At 35.8% G+C, this 18663-nt stretch overlaps 1 protein-coding gene across 1 annotated transcript in view; it reads right to left on the bottom strand.

The window, feature by feature from the left end:
- Window positions 1–780: 780 nt before the first annotated feature.
- gna11b (guanine nucleotide binding protein (G protein), alpha 11b (Gq class)) overlaps window positions 781–18663 on the bottom strand; it is a 62748-nt gene continuing 44865 nt past the window's right edge. The window contains exons 2-7 of the mRNA XM_059501128.1: window positions 18329–18513; window positions 16998–17152; window positions 14812–14940; window positions 7708–7837; window positions 7115–7268; window positions 781–5461 (exon numbers count right to left, since the gene is read on the bottom strand). Coding sequence (XP_059357111.1) covers window positions 5271–5461; window positions 7115–7268; window positions 7708–7837; window positions 14812–14940; window positions 16998–17152; window positions 18329–18513 — 944 coding nt within the window. The 3' untranslated portion in view covers window positions 781–5270. The remainder of the gene's footprint in view (window positions 5462–7114; window positions 7269–7707; window positions 7838–14811; window positions 14941–16997; window positions 17153–18328; window positions 18514–18663) is intronic.

The raw sequence follows: 18663 nt of genomic DNA, 5'->3' as shown, positions 1-18663 counted from the left end.
TGTTTTACCGTATCTGTATATGTAGGTAATATTATGCAATTACTATCATTCCTATTATTTGTTTTAGGAAGGTGTATATCGAAAAATCAACAAGTTTGTTACAATTAATAAACTTTTTTCTAGTTTTATTTTATTTTATCATAAGACCAGTTTGAATTACAGCCAATCCGAAAGGAGTAACGGGTGAACGCCACGTTGCGTCATTAATATTCATGAGACAAACCTTTATCGTAGTAGGATCCGTACTTTGGTACATTCATATGGGGGGATTTAAGGTGGCGCTCAGGAGGCCCATTTTAAGATGTCAAATGGATGAAATGACAGTAACCGGAAGTGGAAGGTGTTGGAATTGCCTCGCTTTTGTTCCTGCCAAGTGTACAGCGACTCCAACCTGCAATAATAGCAACTGCACCCATGGGAGCATTTCCACTGTATTGAACATATTATTAATACCTCTAATAGAGGACATATTACAGGTGTATGTTGAAGATGACATCATTGGATTATCCTCCTTGGATTAATATAATAAATATTATATAAGTTTTTAAGATTTATGTTTTTTAGATATTTTTCTCTATGCTATTTCTCTTTGCTCCCTTTTGGACAAAAAAACTAAACCATATTTGGCAAAAATGTTAAATAAAGGGCATGAGAGACTTTTATGTGCTGAAAATATAATGCAAATAAAACTAAATGACTCTTTTGAAACATCTTTTTAAAAGCAGGTTTTTAACAACAGCATTTCAGGCACTGCAAAGAAAACAAGTTACAAGACCATCAGCAAGTATAGGAACAAATTTATTTAAATTTAAAACAGATACTTTATAATTTTAGGTTTTTTTTAGAAGGCGGTTATGAAAATCATTTCCATGTTTGAATGAGGTTCAGGCAACAGCGGTTGAAATGAAACAAATACAAATAAAAACAACAATAAAATATGGCGAGAATGTTGTAAAAAAAAAAAAAAAAAAGATTTCCACTATGTTTTCTCGTCTTGAGGATTTCGATGTTTGTCTGAACCCACAACTCCCACCTGGACAAAGAGCACATGCTTTTATAATCACAAAATGAAAAACAGCAGTTTATCTTCTAACTTAAACACAAAGTAAATCTCTTCTTTAGTGTTTTACTCATTTTTAAAAGGGGACTGTCTAATTTCACAGTCTGCATGTGGACAACAATTGGCACTTGTTACGAGTCAGTCTCAGAGAAGGGGATTGGCACGCACAATATTATACAACATTTACATTTGGTATAATTACAAATTAAAAGGGTACAAAGAAGCAGAAAAAGAATGAGTGAGAAAACCCAAATAAAATGTACATGATCAAGTGGTCCTGGAAATAACAGCTTTCAGGCAATGCATTACAATGAAAGAACAGGGGATGAAAAGCAGATATCACATTTTAATGACTCTTTCATTGGGTCAGGATGTCAACAATTCGACCGTCCACCACACAGATGCACCTAGCCACATTCTTTCACGGAAATAACAACCGTCTTGCTCTGTTGTCTGCAATGGGCCAGCAAATCTGACTACATGTCAATAAGTTTATGTGTTCATTGCATCTCACTAAGTGAGTTTTACAAGCACTCAAATGCAAAGAGTCACTGAACTGAATCACAACCATCATGAGAACTCAAGAGGCAAGCGACCTTATGTTATGCACACTACAGAAAGATAGGAATGCATTCATTTTTTTTTCTTCGAGCCGGATAAGTCAAAAGTGAATACAGTGCAATTTGCGGCCACAAAACCAACATCAACAGCCAATCTTCCTTTTTTCAGGAATAATAACTTTTGGTATAATGGCACAGACACTTGAAGGGAACTCTGGCGCCCTCTTGAGTACGGAGGATTATCAACAAGACATGTTTCCAATGCTTTGCTCAAATATTTATGCATTTGTACATGGATTTTCTAGCCTAAATTATATCTTAACTGTCATCCAGAACAGCCAAATCCTTCAAGACTGATATGTCTATTCACTTGTCCGCTACAGAACTGAAACAAAAGCCGTGGGACAGACACTATTTTCCACGGACCATTTGGCGGACCTGTTAGGAAGATTGTTCTGGCCTGAGAAAGGTGTTGTTTTTGCAGTGTTTACATGCGGGTTATTGGCAAAATCTAGTAAATGAACAATGTTTGGCCTCCAAACCTCACTGACTGTGCCCTACGGACTAAAAAGTGTGCTTGTCACTTGACTACCGATCCTAAAATGCCCGAAAAACATCTCACGGCTCACAGAGGTAGAGGTTTTTAAGGGAACGCCGAATACGAGATTTCTGGGACTGGCACATTTATAGATATGTGTAGCTTGAATTGTCTGCCTGCAGCTCGCAGCATTCGCCTTGTGGCACAGAAAAAAACGAAAAAAGTGCATTAAGAACAATCAATCTGTGCCGAATCACGCCTCCTTTGTCTTTTCTTGATAAAAGAAAGCAACAGTGAGCAGACCTCAACTCGAAAGTCGCAGTAAACTAAGATCCATTTGAACACTTTAGAGTAAGACGTACATCAAAATAATGGTATTTCAGTTTGCTTCGATTCATCAGTTTCTTCAAATCTAACTCACTACGAACAGCGAAGAAAACACTGCAGGATTTACAACCCCACGTAAACACTGACTTACACGGGTTCACTTTACAAATAACACGTCAGGTTTTATTTCCATCAAGAAAGCGTTTGGGAGTTTGTTTCTCTTGACCGTGACAAGTGATCAACTCAGATGCATGGCAGCAAAAGTGATAAAATAATGAATAATGCATGAGTGTTTGGTGATTGGCTTCTCGCAGTATTGAATCACACTCTAAACTGTCCAATCATTTCTGGTATTCATGTGGCATGTTTTTCGTAGCCCTTGATGAAAATGAATGAAACGTCACCTGTATAAAATACTGACTGTAAAAGAACTGTAGAACACTTTTTTTTTCTATCTGTGCATCACATACACAATGAAGGAAACAAGCTGTGAATTTATAAAGAAATCGAAATGAAATCAGAATCGAAAGAAAAAGTCACTACTTGCAAGCGTCTACCAAATAGATCTTCAATCACATAAACAGCTGTCTATTTTCATATCTTACATTTTCTATGTTTGTTTTTAAGTACTTCACCTAAACATAATTTGGAAATTTAACAATTAAAAAAAAAAAAAATCTGTAGGAAAGTGAAAAGTGTGGTTAGGGAAAATATTTATAGTACAATATATTTTGTGTTTGGGGGAAGAAAAAAAAAAAAAGGCTGATAATTGTATCCATAACGGAGGTTTATACAGCAGTACAGACACTAGTCTCCTATTTCTCATAACGTCTCATAACATGGGAGTGCTTCAAATAGGAAAGAGGAAACAATAGCATTCAAATTATCAACAACTTCAGATCTGGTCTATAAATTATATAAATAAAATGTTCTGTATCTTATTTTTTATTTTGCTTAAAAATCATATTTTTATGTTCTATAACATTCACACAGTGGAGGAGGCTGTTTCCCTATTCGTCTCTGTAGTTTCCAATGCTTTCTAAAGTCTGCTCTAGACTATTACTCATCACCTCCGTCCTCCACACGTTACCATAAGGTACAGCTATGTGTATATCATTTGACGTATTCATAGTGACCAAAAAATCTTAAATCAAAAATTAAAACAAAGAATCACAGTATCAATAATATTGTAATTCATAAGAAAACCAACAGAACCGTACACAATTGCAATTAAGTGATTTTTTTTCTTTTTTGCCAAAGATAGTGTACCACAGACGTTTTTTATATAAGCAATAATGTGTATACGTATTTACAAATATAAATATACACTATCAATTCACTTCAGCGCATAAATGCTTTCCTGTCCCCCTGACCCCATCCTCCCACGACCCTCCCCGGAACTCGTGCGAAATTTTTTATATTGTCGACCGAAGAAGTTACATTATGACAGTTAAAAAAAACTGTAATAACAAATAATATATTGTGTGCATCAGTGCCGCTAGACGACGACGATACCCGGACTGTGAATTAATAAAGTATCTGTTTATGAGCGGAAAAAGATAATCGCACATTCCGAAATTACTTTTTTTAGATTGCGAAATTAAAACCAGGAATGAGAATAAAACATAACCATGGGGGAAGGAAGCAATGCAATCATTTTCAATGTTAAATGTGGAAATCTGCAGAACAATACCTTTCGTAAATGTGTACTCCTGTTTTGCGCACATTTAAAAATCCTTAACGTTGTCTCTTACCCATCAATAATTCGACTGCTGTTATAATTTACTTTATATTCGATAGCAGTGGAAGTAGCTATAGTTACTTATCATTAAAAAGTTTTTAAAATGATCATCTCAGCAATATACACAGATTTAATTAGTTTCATCACTCCTTTGCGTGCGTTGTATCGTTTTGCTTATATATGCATTCTTATACTATTTGTTTTCATTATCTTTTTTTTTTGTCGTCTTTTTTTGCATTTGCGATGCTCTCACATGAAGTTTACATTCATCGATACGAGTTGAAGACTAGGCTCGTTGAGAGAATCATCTCTGCGAGTGAAAGGTTCTCCACACCATCAGTGGAACCCGCTGGAACCCACTGGATTTTAGAATCCGCCGAGTTCCTCGGAATTCTAGAAGGATCCGTTTCGGAACTTCCAGCACCACAGCACTAGTCCATGTACAAGTATGTAAATATGTTGTGATTTCTTTTATTAAATTTTTTTAGTCTTTTTGCAGGGCTGTATAAACCACATTTTTCCATTCATCCAGGCAGAATTCCAGAGAAATGCTCGGAGCAGATGACGTGTTTGGAGTGAGGACCTTTACAGGAAAGGGGAAGGATCGTCACTTCCAGTTTTTCAGGCCAGCGTATCAGGTCATTCTCATCATAGCTCTGCCAATACAACATTTCCATGAAATACGTTAACGTTGGAGTGGTGAGTCAGAGGCTAACACCCTTTGTCAAATCCGAGCCACTTTATATCGGTGGTCAAATTTGATAAAAGGGAAAGATGCCTTTAACGAGAGCTGCCGGGGATGAGCGGACAGACTTTGGCAAACAAATAAAAAACAAAATGACGAGCAGGATACGTCCGTAATGATTCCACTGGACAGAAAGAGAAAAACTCTGGAAGCTGGGAAAGAGAAATCAAAAGAAATGTGTTTCTGAAAGTGTACATGATGCATGTGTGTGTGTGTGTGTGTGTGTGTGGACGTAGGTGTGCACACGCTCTGTGGGTGCCTGTTCTATGCTTATTCATGTGTCGGACTCGTAGCATGTCTCACACCAGGTTGTATTCCTTCAGGTTTAGCTGCAGGATGGTGTCCTTCACTGCCGCGAACACGAAGCGGATGTTCTCCGTGTCAGTGGCGCAGGTGAAATGCGAGTAGATGATCTTGTCGCTGTCAGGGTTCAGATCCACAAACATCTTTAGGATGAACTCCCGTGCGGCCTGGGCATCCCTTTGGGGCCCTAAAAAACAATGTGTAAATGGAGTTTAGAAAAGTTTAAAAGACTTTAGAAGACCTGAAAAAGTTCATCTTTCCTATTAATTTGCTCCCCACGAATCAAACCAACCAGCTCCAACATGAATCACATGTCATTTGTAAACTCATTGAGAAATTTCTCAGTTAAGACGTACTTGTGTTTAAAATGGGGCTTGTAAGAATTTTTTAATGATTCTGAAAGAAGTCTTTTCTACTCACAAAGGTAGGGCTGCATGATAATGGATAAACTGATACTCACGATTATTTTGATTAAAATTATATTCACGATTATTAATAACGATTATTCTATACTGCTGAACCCCCCCACAAACTGCTAAAACCAGCCTAAACTTAGCTGGTTTTAGCTGGTTGTTCCAGCTAGTCTCCCAGCCTGACCATCTAAGGAAGTAGTCAAAATCCCTCTAAAACCAGCCTTCTGACCAGCTTTGACTAGCAAATCCGGGCTGGATGACCAACTAAAATCAGTCAACCAGCTATAGGCTGGGTTTAGTTTTTTTCAGAAGGGAAATGCAATAACATTTCATGTGTCCTTTAACCATCCTCCACTGACACCGACTCCTCATTGTATTGTCACAGGTAGGAAAAACACATTTATTCCTCAAACACAATACATTATTGAAACTTAGTGAAAGTTTGATCATGGCACATTTGGTAACACAAACAGTACAAATGGCTTGTGAACAAACACACATTGTCTATATGACATTTTCATGTAAGCAGAATATCGCTGTGGAGAGATCGCTAAACTCGTATGTTTTCATATCATCATCAGATTGCCAGATTGCACAAATTAAATAAAACACTGGGCAGAAAGTGTATACTTAAAAGGAGAAAAGATCTGTTTTGGGGCTTGTTAGCAATGCAAGACACGTTTCAGGATAAATAACGAGCCGGACAATATTGAGATGATTATTTTTAATTAATCGAGAAAGGTGGATATCGTTATCGAGATTAAAATATGATTAATCGTGCAGCCCTACACAAAGGCTGCATTTATTGGATCAAAAATACAGTAAATATATTATATTGTGAAATATTACAATTTAAAACAACTGTTTTCAATTTTAATATATTTTAAAACGTAATTTATTCCTGTGATGCAAAGCTGAATTTTCAGCATCATTACTCCAGTCTTCAGTGTCATATGATCCTTAAAAAAATTGTTCTAATATGCTGATTTGCTGCTCAAGAAATATTTCATTTATATCAGTTGATAAAAGTTGTGCCGTTTCAATGTTTGGTGCAAACCCTGATCTTTTTTTGAGGATTCTCAAACTTCTTTGAAAATAAAAATATTTACAAATTATAAATGTCTTCACTGTCACTTTTGTAATGCATCCGTGCTGAATGAAAGCATTAATTTACTACCCAAAACTTTTGAAGAGGGATGTATAGTTGTAAAATGTAAAATTTCCATGACCTTTTGTTGATTTAGAGATTCTAAACAACATTTTCACTGCTGTTACGCTCTAGTGTTCTTTTAAACATGTCAAGGAAAAGCTAATGATATCAGTAGCTAATAAAACACATGCATACATTGGTACTCCTTTGCATTAAACCAATTTAAATGAAAATCACTGTACAAAAAAAACAACAAAAAAAAAAAACAACAACATACCATCGAACTCTGGGAAATAGTCGACCAGGTGGGAGTAGGAGATCTTCTCCTCCAGCAGGTCCTTCTTGTTGAGGAAGAGGATGACAGAAGAGTTTTGGAACCATGGATATGTGATTATCGTCCTGAACAGAGCTTTGCTCTCCTCCATACGATTCTGGACACAGACACAAAGAGTGGATCGCCATTTATGTCAAAATGCACAGTGAAACTCACCAACCAATAATATAAAAGCTTTTAGAGCTTTGAGTCCACAACTAGCATTTATGAAAGATGTAGAAATGTTTACATTGTTGGTCTTCATGCAGCAGCTATATGCGATTTACTGCAGTTTTATACTGAATATGGTCTACTATTCCAACTAAACTCTACCTATTCTACACAATGTTTTATCCATTTTTTATTTCCAACTTTTTTAGATTTTTTAATGCTTATGTATTTTTTATGATTATCTTTAAATCCCCTTTAAAGCACTTTCAATTACCATTGTGTATGAATGGTGCTAAAACATGCTTTGCATAGAAGAGTATGTGAAATAGTGTAAGGATAGAGTGCAGTGCAAAGATAAACACATCTATAATAAATGAGTCGCTCACCTCGTTGTCCGATTCCACCAGAACCTGATCGTACTCGCTCAGAGCCACCAGGAACATGATGGATGTCACATTCTCAAAACAGTGGATCCACTTCCTGCGTTCTGACCTCTGACCTCCTACATCAACCATCCTGAAAGACAAAGAGAGCAAGCGTTTGAATTATTAATTACTGACATTATATGCATTAATAATTCATGCTTATACTGTGCACAGTTTGCAAATCCTCTGTATGTATGAAGCACTGTGTCCGATAATGCAAAGACCTCACAGTTTCTAGTGTTCTGAATGCAATGGAAGCAATATCAAACACTTGAACTCATATTTGACAAACTATTATTTGCCAGTTAAGAACTTTTAAAGCATATTTGGATTAAAATTATTTGGATTGAAATACAATATACTGAGGTCATGTGACAGCAACATAGTTAGTATTGTTTGTTTACCACTGCATAATGCATACTTTACATATTTTAAAAAGCCAATATACGGTAAATGCATACAGCATATAATTCAGGCATTTGGAACTGAAAATCTGCCATTTTATGCATTCTGTATATTATTAAAATAAAATCATATATATATATATATATTAGGGGTGTAACGGTTCACAAAATTCACGGTTCGGTTTGATACGATACACTGGTGTCACGGTTCGGTTCGGTACGTTTTAGATACAGCAAAAAGAAAAAATTAGCAGATAAATTTCCTTGATTTTTATAAAAATGTTTTATTTATTAAAACTAACAAAGTATGTTTTTTTTTTTTTTAAATTGAACAATGATGGAGCTATTCTTTACCCATCTTCTATGGTGTTTTCGTATAAAACAAAAACAGCTCCTTATATAAAAAAATGAAAATGTTATATTAGTTATGAACAAATACAAAGATGTAACTTTTTATATGGAACTCTATAACTCTTTATATTGAGTGTGTTTTTACTCAATTGGTTCTCTATAGGGCTTATGTTTTTTGGAACAAAGCAGGAATTACGGTCTGTCCGAAATGAGCTCGTGAAGGAATATTGTAACGGGGCTCAATTACATTAAGCATGTTCTTAAAACCTACGTTTTCCACTACAGCACAGTTACTCATTGCGCGGCTCGCGAGCCGCATGCGGCTCGTCAAGCTATAACTGGGGGCTCGCATAGTAGCTTACAGTATCACACTGCCACTTGCCTTCAGAGCATGTGAGGCGGGAGCGAGCGGGGAGCGCGAGCGAGCGGCAATTTCAAAAGGACGGTGGACGGAGCGTCGCATTTCCCGCTCCAATTTCGCTCTGCTCACACCACGAGTCTGAAGCATGCTCATTCAAGCCTGACCCTGAATCCATTAGTCTTGCACAGTCATCAACATTAGACTATTTTCAAGCAAAACTCGGCTCAATAATGGAGTTCAAAAAGTAAAATGAGATTTCATACAGGTGTAGCCTATCAATATAAGTTGCTCCGGAGTAGCCTATAAGGCGAATCAGTCAAAAAATGCGCCATGAAGAAGAAAAAACATATAGGCCTAGCCTCGCACTGGACTATAAGTCACATTTATTTAGAAATGTATAAAAAAAAAATAAAAAAATCTTATGGACGGGACAGTTCTCCGTTACGGACGTGAGCGCTCTGACAGCGGCACTAAGACTGCTTTAAAACTTTCACTGAGACCTCAAACAGAAAGCACAAAGCCTGTCTTTAAATTTGATTTCGTTTTGTATTAATTGTATCTTAATTTTAATCAAGGTTTCATCAACCAATTGTCTGGAATTAATAAGAAGTAAATAGAAAATAGATAACCACGATACGAAGGAGCCGGTGTGAACCTGGAGTTTGTCTCATGAATGAACCGAAACTCAGCGTATAGCCTACTTGCCTCACAGACCCGACAAATAGGCTATATATAAAGCTTGAAATGTCTACTTTTAAACAAAACAATTCAAAACGAAAGAAAACAGACTGCTCTCCCTCCCGTATGAAATGTGCATTTTTCTCAGGCGCGTTCACTACTGCGAAGATCACGAGTCAGCATCTTTCTAGCCGACAGACATAAAAAAAAAATGTAAATGTCTTCTGCTATATTTTACATATTCATAATCATTAATTTTGCCGGTTTGTTGTGACAGCTTTTAGGTGCCCTTAAATGTTACATGAATGCATCAGCACTGAAAACAGAGATTTTTTTTTTATTTTGGGGGCATGCCAGCTTTCGCTCATCCCACTATTAAAGTAAATCTGTTCTTAAACGAAAATGTATTGGCCGTGTTATTTCTTTTTTGTGGGATGTCCAATTTATATGTAGAAATGCACATTTGCAAAGGTGACTTAGTATGTTGTCGTAAAAGTGGCTCGCCTTTTGATTTTGCTCTGCCAATGTGGCTCTTGTGAAAAAAATAGTGAGGATCACTGCACTACAGAGTAAGGCGCTCGCTCACTCAGTACGCGCTGAAGGCTCGTTGCAAAATGGCTTATGCGTTTAACAGACCAGAAATAGAAGATCCTCCAATAACCAACAGGTCTGGTGTTTGGGTGCACTTTGGATTCCCTGTAAGCTATAATGGTGATGATAGAATGAATGGTAAATAGTAAGGTCTTTTAGGTATGTTTCTCCTTTTTTCCGTCTTTTCCCAGATACTGACACACTAATGTGATGTCGGCGTAAATGAGTTGACATGTTTCAAGTATTCCCGCTGGTGTTTTTTTTTTTTTTTGTACCCTAGATGCGACATATCGTTGTTTTTTTATCCACCACTCTCTTGCCATCACCATTATAGCTTACAGGGAATCCAAAGTGCACCCAAACACCAGACCTGTTGGTTATTGGAGGATCTTCTATTTCTGGTCTGTTAAACGCATTGGCCATTTTGCAACGAGCCTTCAGCGCGTACTGAGTGAGCGAGCGCCTGACTGAGTAGCCTAACATAAACATATAAGTTGGTATTTTTTTCATCTTCGGGGGTGTCAGGGGCGTTGCCTGTTACGTCGTTTGGGTTATTGGGCTACCTTGTTGAACGCATATCATTATATTTCACAATTTTTTTTATTTTCCAAATATAATTAATTAGTCCAACGAACCGTTCGGTCCATAATGCGTACCGCGTACCGAACCGAATGCCTCGTACCGAACGGTTCAATACGAATACGCGTATCGTTACACCCCTAATATATATATATATATATATATATATATATATATATATATATATATATATATATATATATATACACACACATACATACAGTACAGACCAAGAGTTTGGAAACATTACTATTTTTAATGTTTTTGAAAGAAGTTTCTTCTGCTCATCAAGCCTGCATTTATTTGATCAAAAATACAGAAAAAATTTTAATATTGTGATATATTATTATAATTTAAAATAATTGTTTTTAAATTTATTATACTTTAAATTATCATTTAGTTCTGTGATGCAAAGCTAAATTTTTAGGATCATTATCACATGATCCTTTAGAAATCATTCTAATATGATGATTCATTATCAAAGTTGGAAACTATAATATTTTTTCAGAACATGTGATACTTTTTTAGGATACTTTGATGAATAGAAAGTAAAAAAAATATTTTTTCCTTATTTTTTTTTAAAAATAAAATCAATACTTTTATTCAACAAGGATGTGTGATAGTAAAGAAAATATATTATTTGAATATATATTATTAGAAAAATAAAATTATTTTGAATAAATGCAGTTCTTTTTAACCTTTTATTTATCAAATATATTAGACAGCAGAACTGTTTCCAACACTCATAATAAATCAGATTATTAGAATGATTTCTAAATGATCATGTGATAGACTGGATGTTACATGTGACACTGAAGGCTGGAGTAATGATGCTGAAAATTCAGCTTTGCATCACAGGAATAAATAAGGAAATAGGAATAAATTTTTTAAAGTATATTCAAATAGAAAACTATTATTTTAAGTTGTAATAATATTTCACAATATTACTGTTTTTTTCTGTATTTTTGATCAAATAAATGCAGGCTTGATGAGCAGAAGAAACTTCTTTCAAAAACATTAAAAATAGTAATGTTTCCAAACTTTTGGTCTGTACTGTATATTTATTATCAGTGCTGTCAAACGATTAATTGATTAAAAAAAGTTTTTGTTTACATAATATATGTATGTATAGTGTGCATATTTATTATGTATATATAAATACACACTCATACAGTATATATTTTGAAAAAGTTTACATGCATATACATTTATATATTTATAAGTGTGCTGATTTGCTAAAATGGACATATCACCTTCTGTTCACAAACAAGGCGCTTGTTCGGCTTCGGCTTCAGATTCCTTGAAAGTGGACACTACTGGCTATTTTGACAAAATGTGTTTAGGGTTTAGATCGCACTTTATGTGGAGAAGAGTGCATGGCACTCAGTTATTTTTAAGTGGAGTTTAACGGTTTTTGCAAATAAACTCTTCATATATTACATGTTAAATCCAGCCAGTCCAGGAATCCTACTCTGAATAATACATTTGAAATGCAATTGAAAAAAAAAAAAAAAAAAAAAAAAAACATCTTAGAAATTTTCAAATTTGGAATCTTGGAAATTGGCAAATAAGCAAAAAAGGATGATGCAACAACATAGTATATTACTGTTTTTTTACCATTGCATAAAGCATACTTTTTCCGTTTTACATGCCACTTACAAAACAGTAGGCAATATACATTATTTCGAACGATGTAATATGCATACAAATGTAGTATGCAATATGCAAGCATTTAATTTTGAACCAATATTAGTCACTATTTGAACCAGAAAGTATTATGCAAATGTTTTTATGTAGACATCTGTGAATTCAAAACACATAATGAGGCAATAAAGATAAATATTGTGGAAATATTTGCACACTACACACATCATGCATACTAAATTAAGAGTAGAAGTAGTATTTTATCATTCTTTTCCGAACATACTCGCAGCCCTAGATTTCAGAAACATGGTAAATGTGTGCAGCCAGAGCCGGCGCTGTTTATCCAGCACTGATTTCAGGATCTCTACACTGCCCCCTAGTGGAGTCAGTGCACCAGTCCTGGGCCAGCAGTTCACAGAGGGGCCTTTGATAAATGAAGCCCTCTAGGATTGGCTGCCCAAAATAAAGCTCCTTCAGATAGAAGCGTCCTCATTTCCTTCAGCCAGGGGCTCAGTGACCTACTTCTGAACATACACACGCTCTTTAATGTAGGACAAGTCTCCATGTTCACTGCACACTTAGCGAACGTTGGCAGGAGGACAGACAGAGAGAGCGGGAAAGGCTGTGCATGCTCACTTTTTTATTCTTCCGGGAAGCTAGACGTGAGATTCGTGAGGGTTTATGTAGGGCTGGGCAAAAATTGTTTTTTTTTCAATTAATCGTTCTTTAAAATTACATCGATTCGATATCGTAAATCGATCTTTTCCGATATTTATTTCAGCAAACATTTAAAAGAAGATTTGATTAATGTGAATCTTTTCATTAGTCTTTTCCACTAAATGTCACCCTCTTATTTACCTTGTGCAATGTCACAACAGAAAGCCTGTCCCTCATTCAGTGATTATCGTGGCGGAGATACTAGGGCTGCACAATAAATCGAATGCGATATTTAATGCGCATTTTGTCAGTAAAGCCGGTTCTGTAATCAGCGGTAAATCTCTGACAAGCTGTGCCAAACCAGGATCATGTTTTGCGCAACTTGTCAGTGAACAACGGCCCTGTGTAGTTAATGCTGCTCCATGTGAAATCACGCACATGTAGAGATTTACCACTGATTACAGAACCGGCTTTACTTACAAGATGCGCATTAAATATCTCAAGCGATTTATCATGGAGCCCTAGGAGATACTGTTCACAAGAACCAAGAACAAAGCGTGATTTGCAATGCTCAGGTAAAATTCTATAGTAATACTACAAATCTGTGGAAGCATTTGACATCAGGCGTCATAATTTCCGCAATGAATGAATGAATGGTTTTGTCTACACAAGCGCGGACGACACTCGTGGTGTTTCAGCCTCTGTCGTCTCACTATGATGATATGAATACACAAATTTCATCTCCACCTGCTTTGAGAGTCACTTCATTAGCATTTTATTGTTTAATTTGACAAAACTACCATCATATCACATACACGGGCTGCAAAGTCCTCACTGCAAATCGTCAAAATAAGTTTATTTAAATGTGAAGAAACTGTCAAAAAAATAAAAAGATGAATATTTAGCAATCTTAAGACTCAATGTGACAACAATGCTACTACTACTTATAAATAAGAATAATTCTTTATTTTTAAAAGGAATAATCACATTTGTTTTATTTTTAATTTTAACCGTAAACCGCTAATGTGCAGCACTTTGTTTTTCATTTGATTAAGATACAATTAAATAGTTTTATGCCTTCATCTGATTACCAATCAGTGTAACGGTGTAAACTGAGGTTTACTGTTCATTTTTTTTAAATTTCAATAGCATTTAGCATATTTACTCTTTGTGATTGATTTTCAGTTTTTTGTATTAAACTATACCTACATGAATGGTGCTGTTTTTTTTCTAATTATTTCAGCAACTTTATTAATAACATATGGTTTATAAACATTATTTTAAACATTATGTACTTTTTTTCCCCCAAAGAATAAAACTTTTTTTTTATTACGCTGTGAAGAAATGTACATAATATTTTGCACGATGCGCCCTCTTGTGGCCTCAGGAGAGAAGCCAAAAGGCTTTTTTTTTTTTTTTTTTTTTTTTTTAGCTTTTCGGTCATTTTGACAGCCCTACACTGAATCTCTTTCAAAAGCATTAAAATGCCTTACCAACCCCAAACCTTTTGAACATTAGTGTACATAATACCCATTTAAATGTGTGCTTCCGCTCATGACAGTGCTCCTCTTTTAAAAGAAAATTTAATGGCTCAAAGACAAATTGCAGTATAGACAACTTTGACTGATGTGGGGTGTGAAGTGGGCTGTATCTTTGTAGGTCACACACTAGAAAGTCATCTTCAGCTCGACTGAGATATTAATAACTCTTCTCCATGGATTTTCAATGCTAACCTACATTCAGGGCTAAGTTCCTCAATTTCAAACAAAAGCTGACGAATAATTGTTCTGTGTCCTCTACCTGAAAATGATGCTTTGAAGGTCGAACGGGTATTCAATAATCCCTGTGGTCGGGATTCGAACCCTCAGAACATCCTGCTGGGTGGGAAGGTAGGAGGACTCTGCGATACGATCCAGATCAGTTAGATAGCTACAGAAAGACAAGGAGACAGAGATAAAAACATCATTAACCCCTTTATATCACAAGCGGGTGGTTCAGTAAAGGATGTTATTCTAGCAGAACCCTCGAGAGTCAGACGTCGTCCCCGTCAGCAGATCTCAGAGGATACTCATTATGCTGTCTTGTGAGACAATCTAAAAAAAAAAACACAATGGCTAAATACGGAAGACAAATGTTTCGTGTCTGGTCGAACTATGGTAGACTTATCTTGCATTCAGAATGAATGTTTCTGAAAAACATGTGAGTGGATAGTATGGCATATGTAAAGATAAATCTCATTCCTGACTTTTTTGAATTGAATGTCGAATTAGAAGGAAAACACCATGAAAACTGTCAAGAACCTATCCAAAATCAAAAGAAATTAGAAATTATATTCTGCATAAAGAAAAGGTGTTTTTACAATGACTAAGATTTTATAGCATTGTGACATTATTAGCATGCAATTAAACCCTGGAAAATTTAAAATCTCCCTAGAAAAAAAAGGATAAAAGAATAAAGAAATTAATCTTAGTCTTTTTTATTTTTACTTTCTTGCATTCACACACATACACAAATAAAATAATATATATTACAAAATTAATACTTTAAAAGAGATGTGGCCATATTCACCCCTGACCTTCGTTTTACCAATGAAACTACAATATATTTGTTTTTTTACCAATTCAACTACAATATATTCAACAGAATATTTATTTACAGAAAATATCTTTTTGTAGAACATCCCATCTTCTCATATGTAGTGCTGGAAAAGTCTGATTAATTTGATTGAAAATGGTTCATGAAAATGATTCACTGATTCATTTAAATACATTCGCGTTTTGCAGCAAGATAATTAGTCAAATTCTGTATTCTGTCACAGCAGAATAACTATACCTTTATATAAATAAAGAGTCAAGTTATTAAATGATTATGATCTCTAATGTGTGTAAAATGTATTTGTCACCCAGATATTCCTACTGCACTGATGTGACCTGTTTTACCACAGCAAACCAGCAGGGGGTGTGATACACATGATGCCAATGATTCTTGAACAGACTCCAGGCTTCATACATCTGTGTGTATTAATGTGGTGAAATACACACTGCCTCTATATTTTATCAGGCCAGTAAAAGAAATAGGACAAGACTGACTGCCGCCAAACTCTTCAATTGGATCACCAGAGACACATGGACACCAACCCATTCAGAAAAAGGGCCACGAAACACTAAAACACAGTCTTAGAGACATTAATTAATTTGTATGTGTTGCACAAGATGAACAGATATTGATTTTCCCCCTCCCTTTTTCCAGATTTAATAACATCTTGGATATCAGTTAGCATGAAAGTAATAGTTTATCCCAAAATAACAAAGTCGTTTACTCGACCTATCATTTCATATTCAGGAGAATTTCTTAGGAATTGTATTTGTCATTTACAAAGAATAGGACCGCGAGCTTTCAAGCTCTATACAGGACACAAAATACATCATAAAAGTAGTCTATATGACTCATGTGCTATATTGTACATCAGTCACATGATAGCATTGTGTGAATTATTCAGTGAAAGTTGTTTTCGTTCAGAGGTCATGAGAAATAGCAATGTGGGATTCAGAATTCAAACGAATCTTTTGGAAGGTTTTTTTTTTTCTCTCTCAAAGAATCAGTTATTAAAGTCTCACATTTCAGTCTAGAGCACGTGAGTCAAATCAAACTTCTGCAAGCCGGAAAGCCTCAGTTCTAATTCACTGTAATTACATGGGAAAAAAATCCCCTGTAGTGTGCCAAGTAAAAAATACAGTCACACGGGTTTGGAATGGGATGAGGATAAGCAAACAATGACAAAATTCCAGATGTACGAATATTTTACAATGAAAAAACATGCACCATTTAATCATTCACAATATCACCAGGAACACATTTTAGGAAAGTAAACAGGGTCGTTTTAGAGTCATGTAGATTGTGAGGATACACAACAGCGTGCATATATAATTGTTATTTATAAATAATCACACTATACTCAATACAAAGATGATGACAGATATACTCACTATTTTGTGGAGTCTGACAGCTGGTACTCTCTGCGTCTGTCGTAGGCCTCTTGAATGCCTGGATCTGTCCACAGCATCTTAATGGCACTAATGTAGGGCTGGCCGAATGACGACACCTTCTCAATGTCCACCTCCTTCACCAGCATGGCGTTTGCCTGCATCCCAGAGCAAATGAACAGTTTAATGCAAAAGCAATGAAGAATATTGATAATCTACAGCAGTGCAGATGTGCACCTATTTTCAACATGCTCTGGCCCTTCTATAATTATGGAGCTTCTATTATGCATGACATCTTATTAATAGTGAGGACCACGTGGAATATATGCACTTTTTTCATTTGCCACACCAAAGCATATGAATGGTGAAAACTAATTCATGGTTAAAATGGCTGGTTAGAAGCAACGACAACCAGTTACTTCTAGACAAATCTAGACATAATTTGAATCTAAATCTTTTTAAAGATGTAGATGAGTTTGTTTTTTCATGGAGCAGACATAGAGAAATTTTGCATTACACACACTTGCTTACCAACGATCAGTGAATGGGTGCCGTCAAAATGAGAGTCCAAACAGCTGATAAAAACATAATAATCCACAAGTCATCCACAGCACTCCAGTCAACATCATGTGAAGCCAAAACTGCATGTTTGTAAGAAACAAATCCATCATTAAGACTTTAACTTCAAACGGTTTCTTCCAGCCAAAATCCATAATGATGCTTCCTCCAGGGAAAAAATCCATCCCGTTGTCCTCCCATGTCAAAATCCATCTACATTTTTGTTTAGCTTATAAATGAGTCTTGATTTGAGCAACCTGATTCAGACGAGACAAACTTTTTCACCAGTGAAAGTTATATTATGGAGAGAGGACTGGTATTTTAGCTACATGATCTGAAGTTGCTTAATGATGCATTTACTTCTTAGAAACACAGCTTTTTGCTTCACAAGGCATTAATTAATGCACTGGAGTGGATTTTTATGTTTTTGTCAGATGTTTGGTCTCTCATTCTGACGGCACCCATTCACTGCAGAGCATACATTGGTGAGCAAGTGATATGGTGCTAAATTTCTCCAAATCTGTTTCTACAAAGAAACAAACTTGGATGGCCAAACAAACTCGGAAATCTTGGATGGGCTGAGGGTGAGTACATTTCATTTTTGGGTGAACTATTCATTTAAAGGTGATGAGCTAAAATGTTTCTGGAAAGTTTTTTTTGCAATTGAGCGTACTAGTGGAGCAGAAATTACACGTCTTTTGATTTAGGTGTGAAACATGACCTAGACATGTTTTCATCAGTTCCGAACTTCAACAGTCAACATTAATGTTTTTTACCTTGTTCTGCTCATACTTGAAGCCGATTTTCAGGTTCTCTGTGGCGCGGATCATGGACTGCATGGAGGTGAAGATGTTCTGGTACACTAGCTTGGTGAATCCACGTTTGTCTTCTTCTGTGTACCCGGTGCCATGGATGATACGCATCTGTTTGATGAATGTACTCTTGCCACTCTCACCCGTGCCTAGAACAGAGGTAAGGGTCAGAGGTCAGGTTTACCTTCAAAATCTGATCATTTGTACAGCACCCTTCATTCAAGATCATCTGTTGGTCTTGGTCACAGCGTGGGAGCAAATCAGGAAACTTGAAATTATTTAATTAAACAGCAAAAACT

The sequence above is a fragment of the Carassius carassius genome, chromosome 20 (genome assembly GCF_963082965.1).
Source record: "Carassius carassius chromosome 20, fCarCar2.1, whole genome shotgun sequence".
NCBI lineage: Eukaryota > Metazoa > Chordata > Actinopteri > Cypriniformes > Cyprinidae > Carassius > Carassius carassius.
Note: the sequence above shows the minus strand (reverse complement) of the source record. Positions and strands in the feature narration are given on the sequence as shown.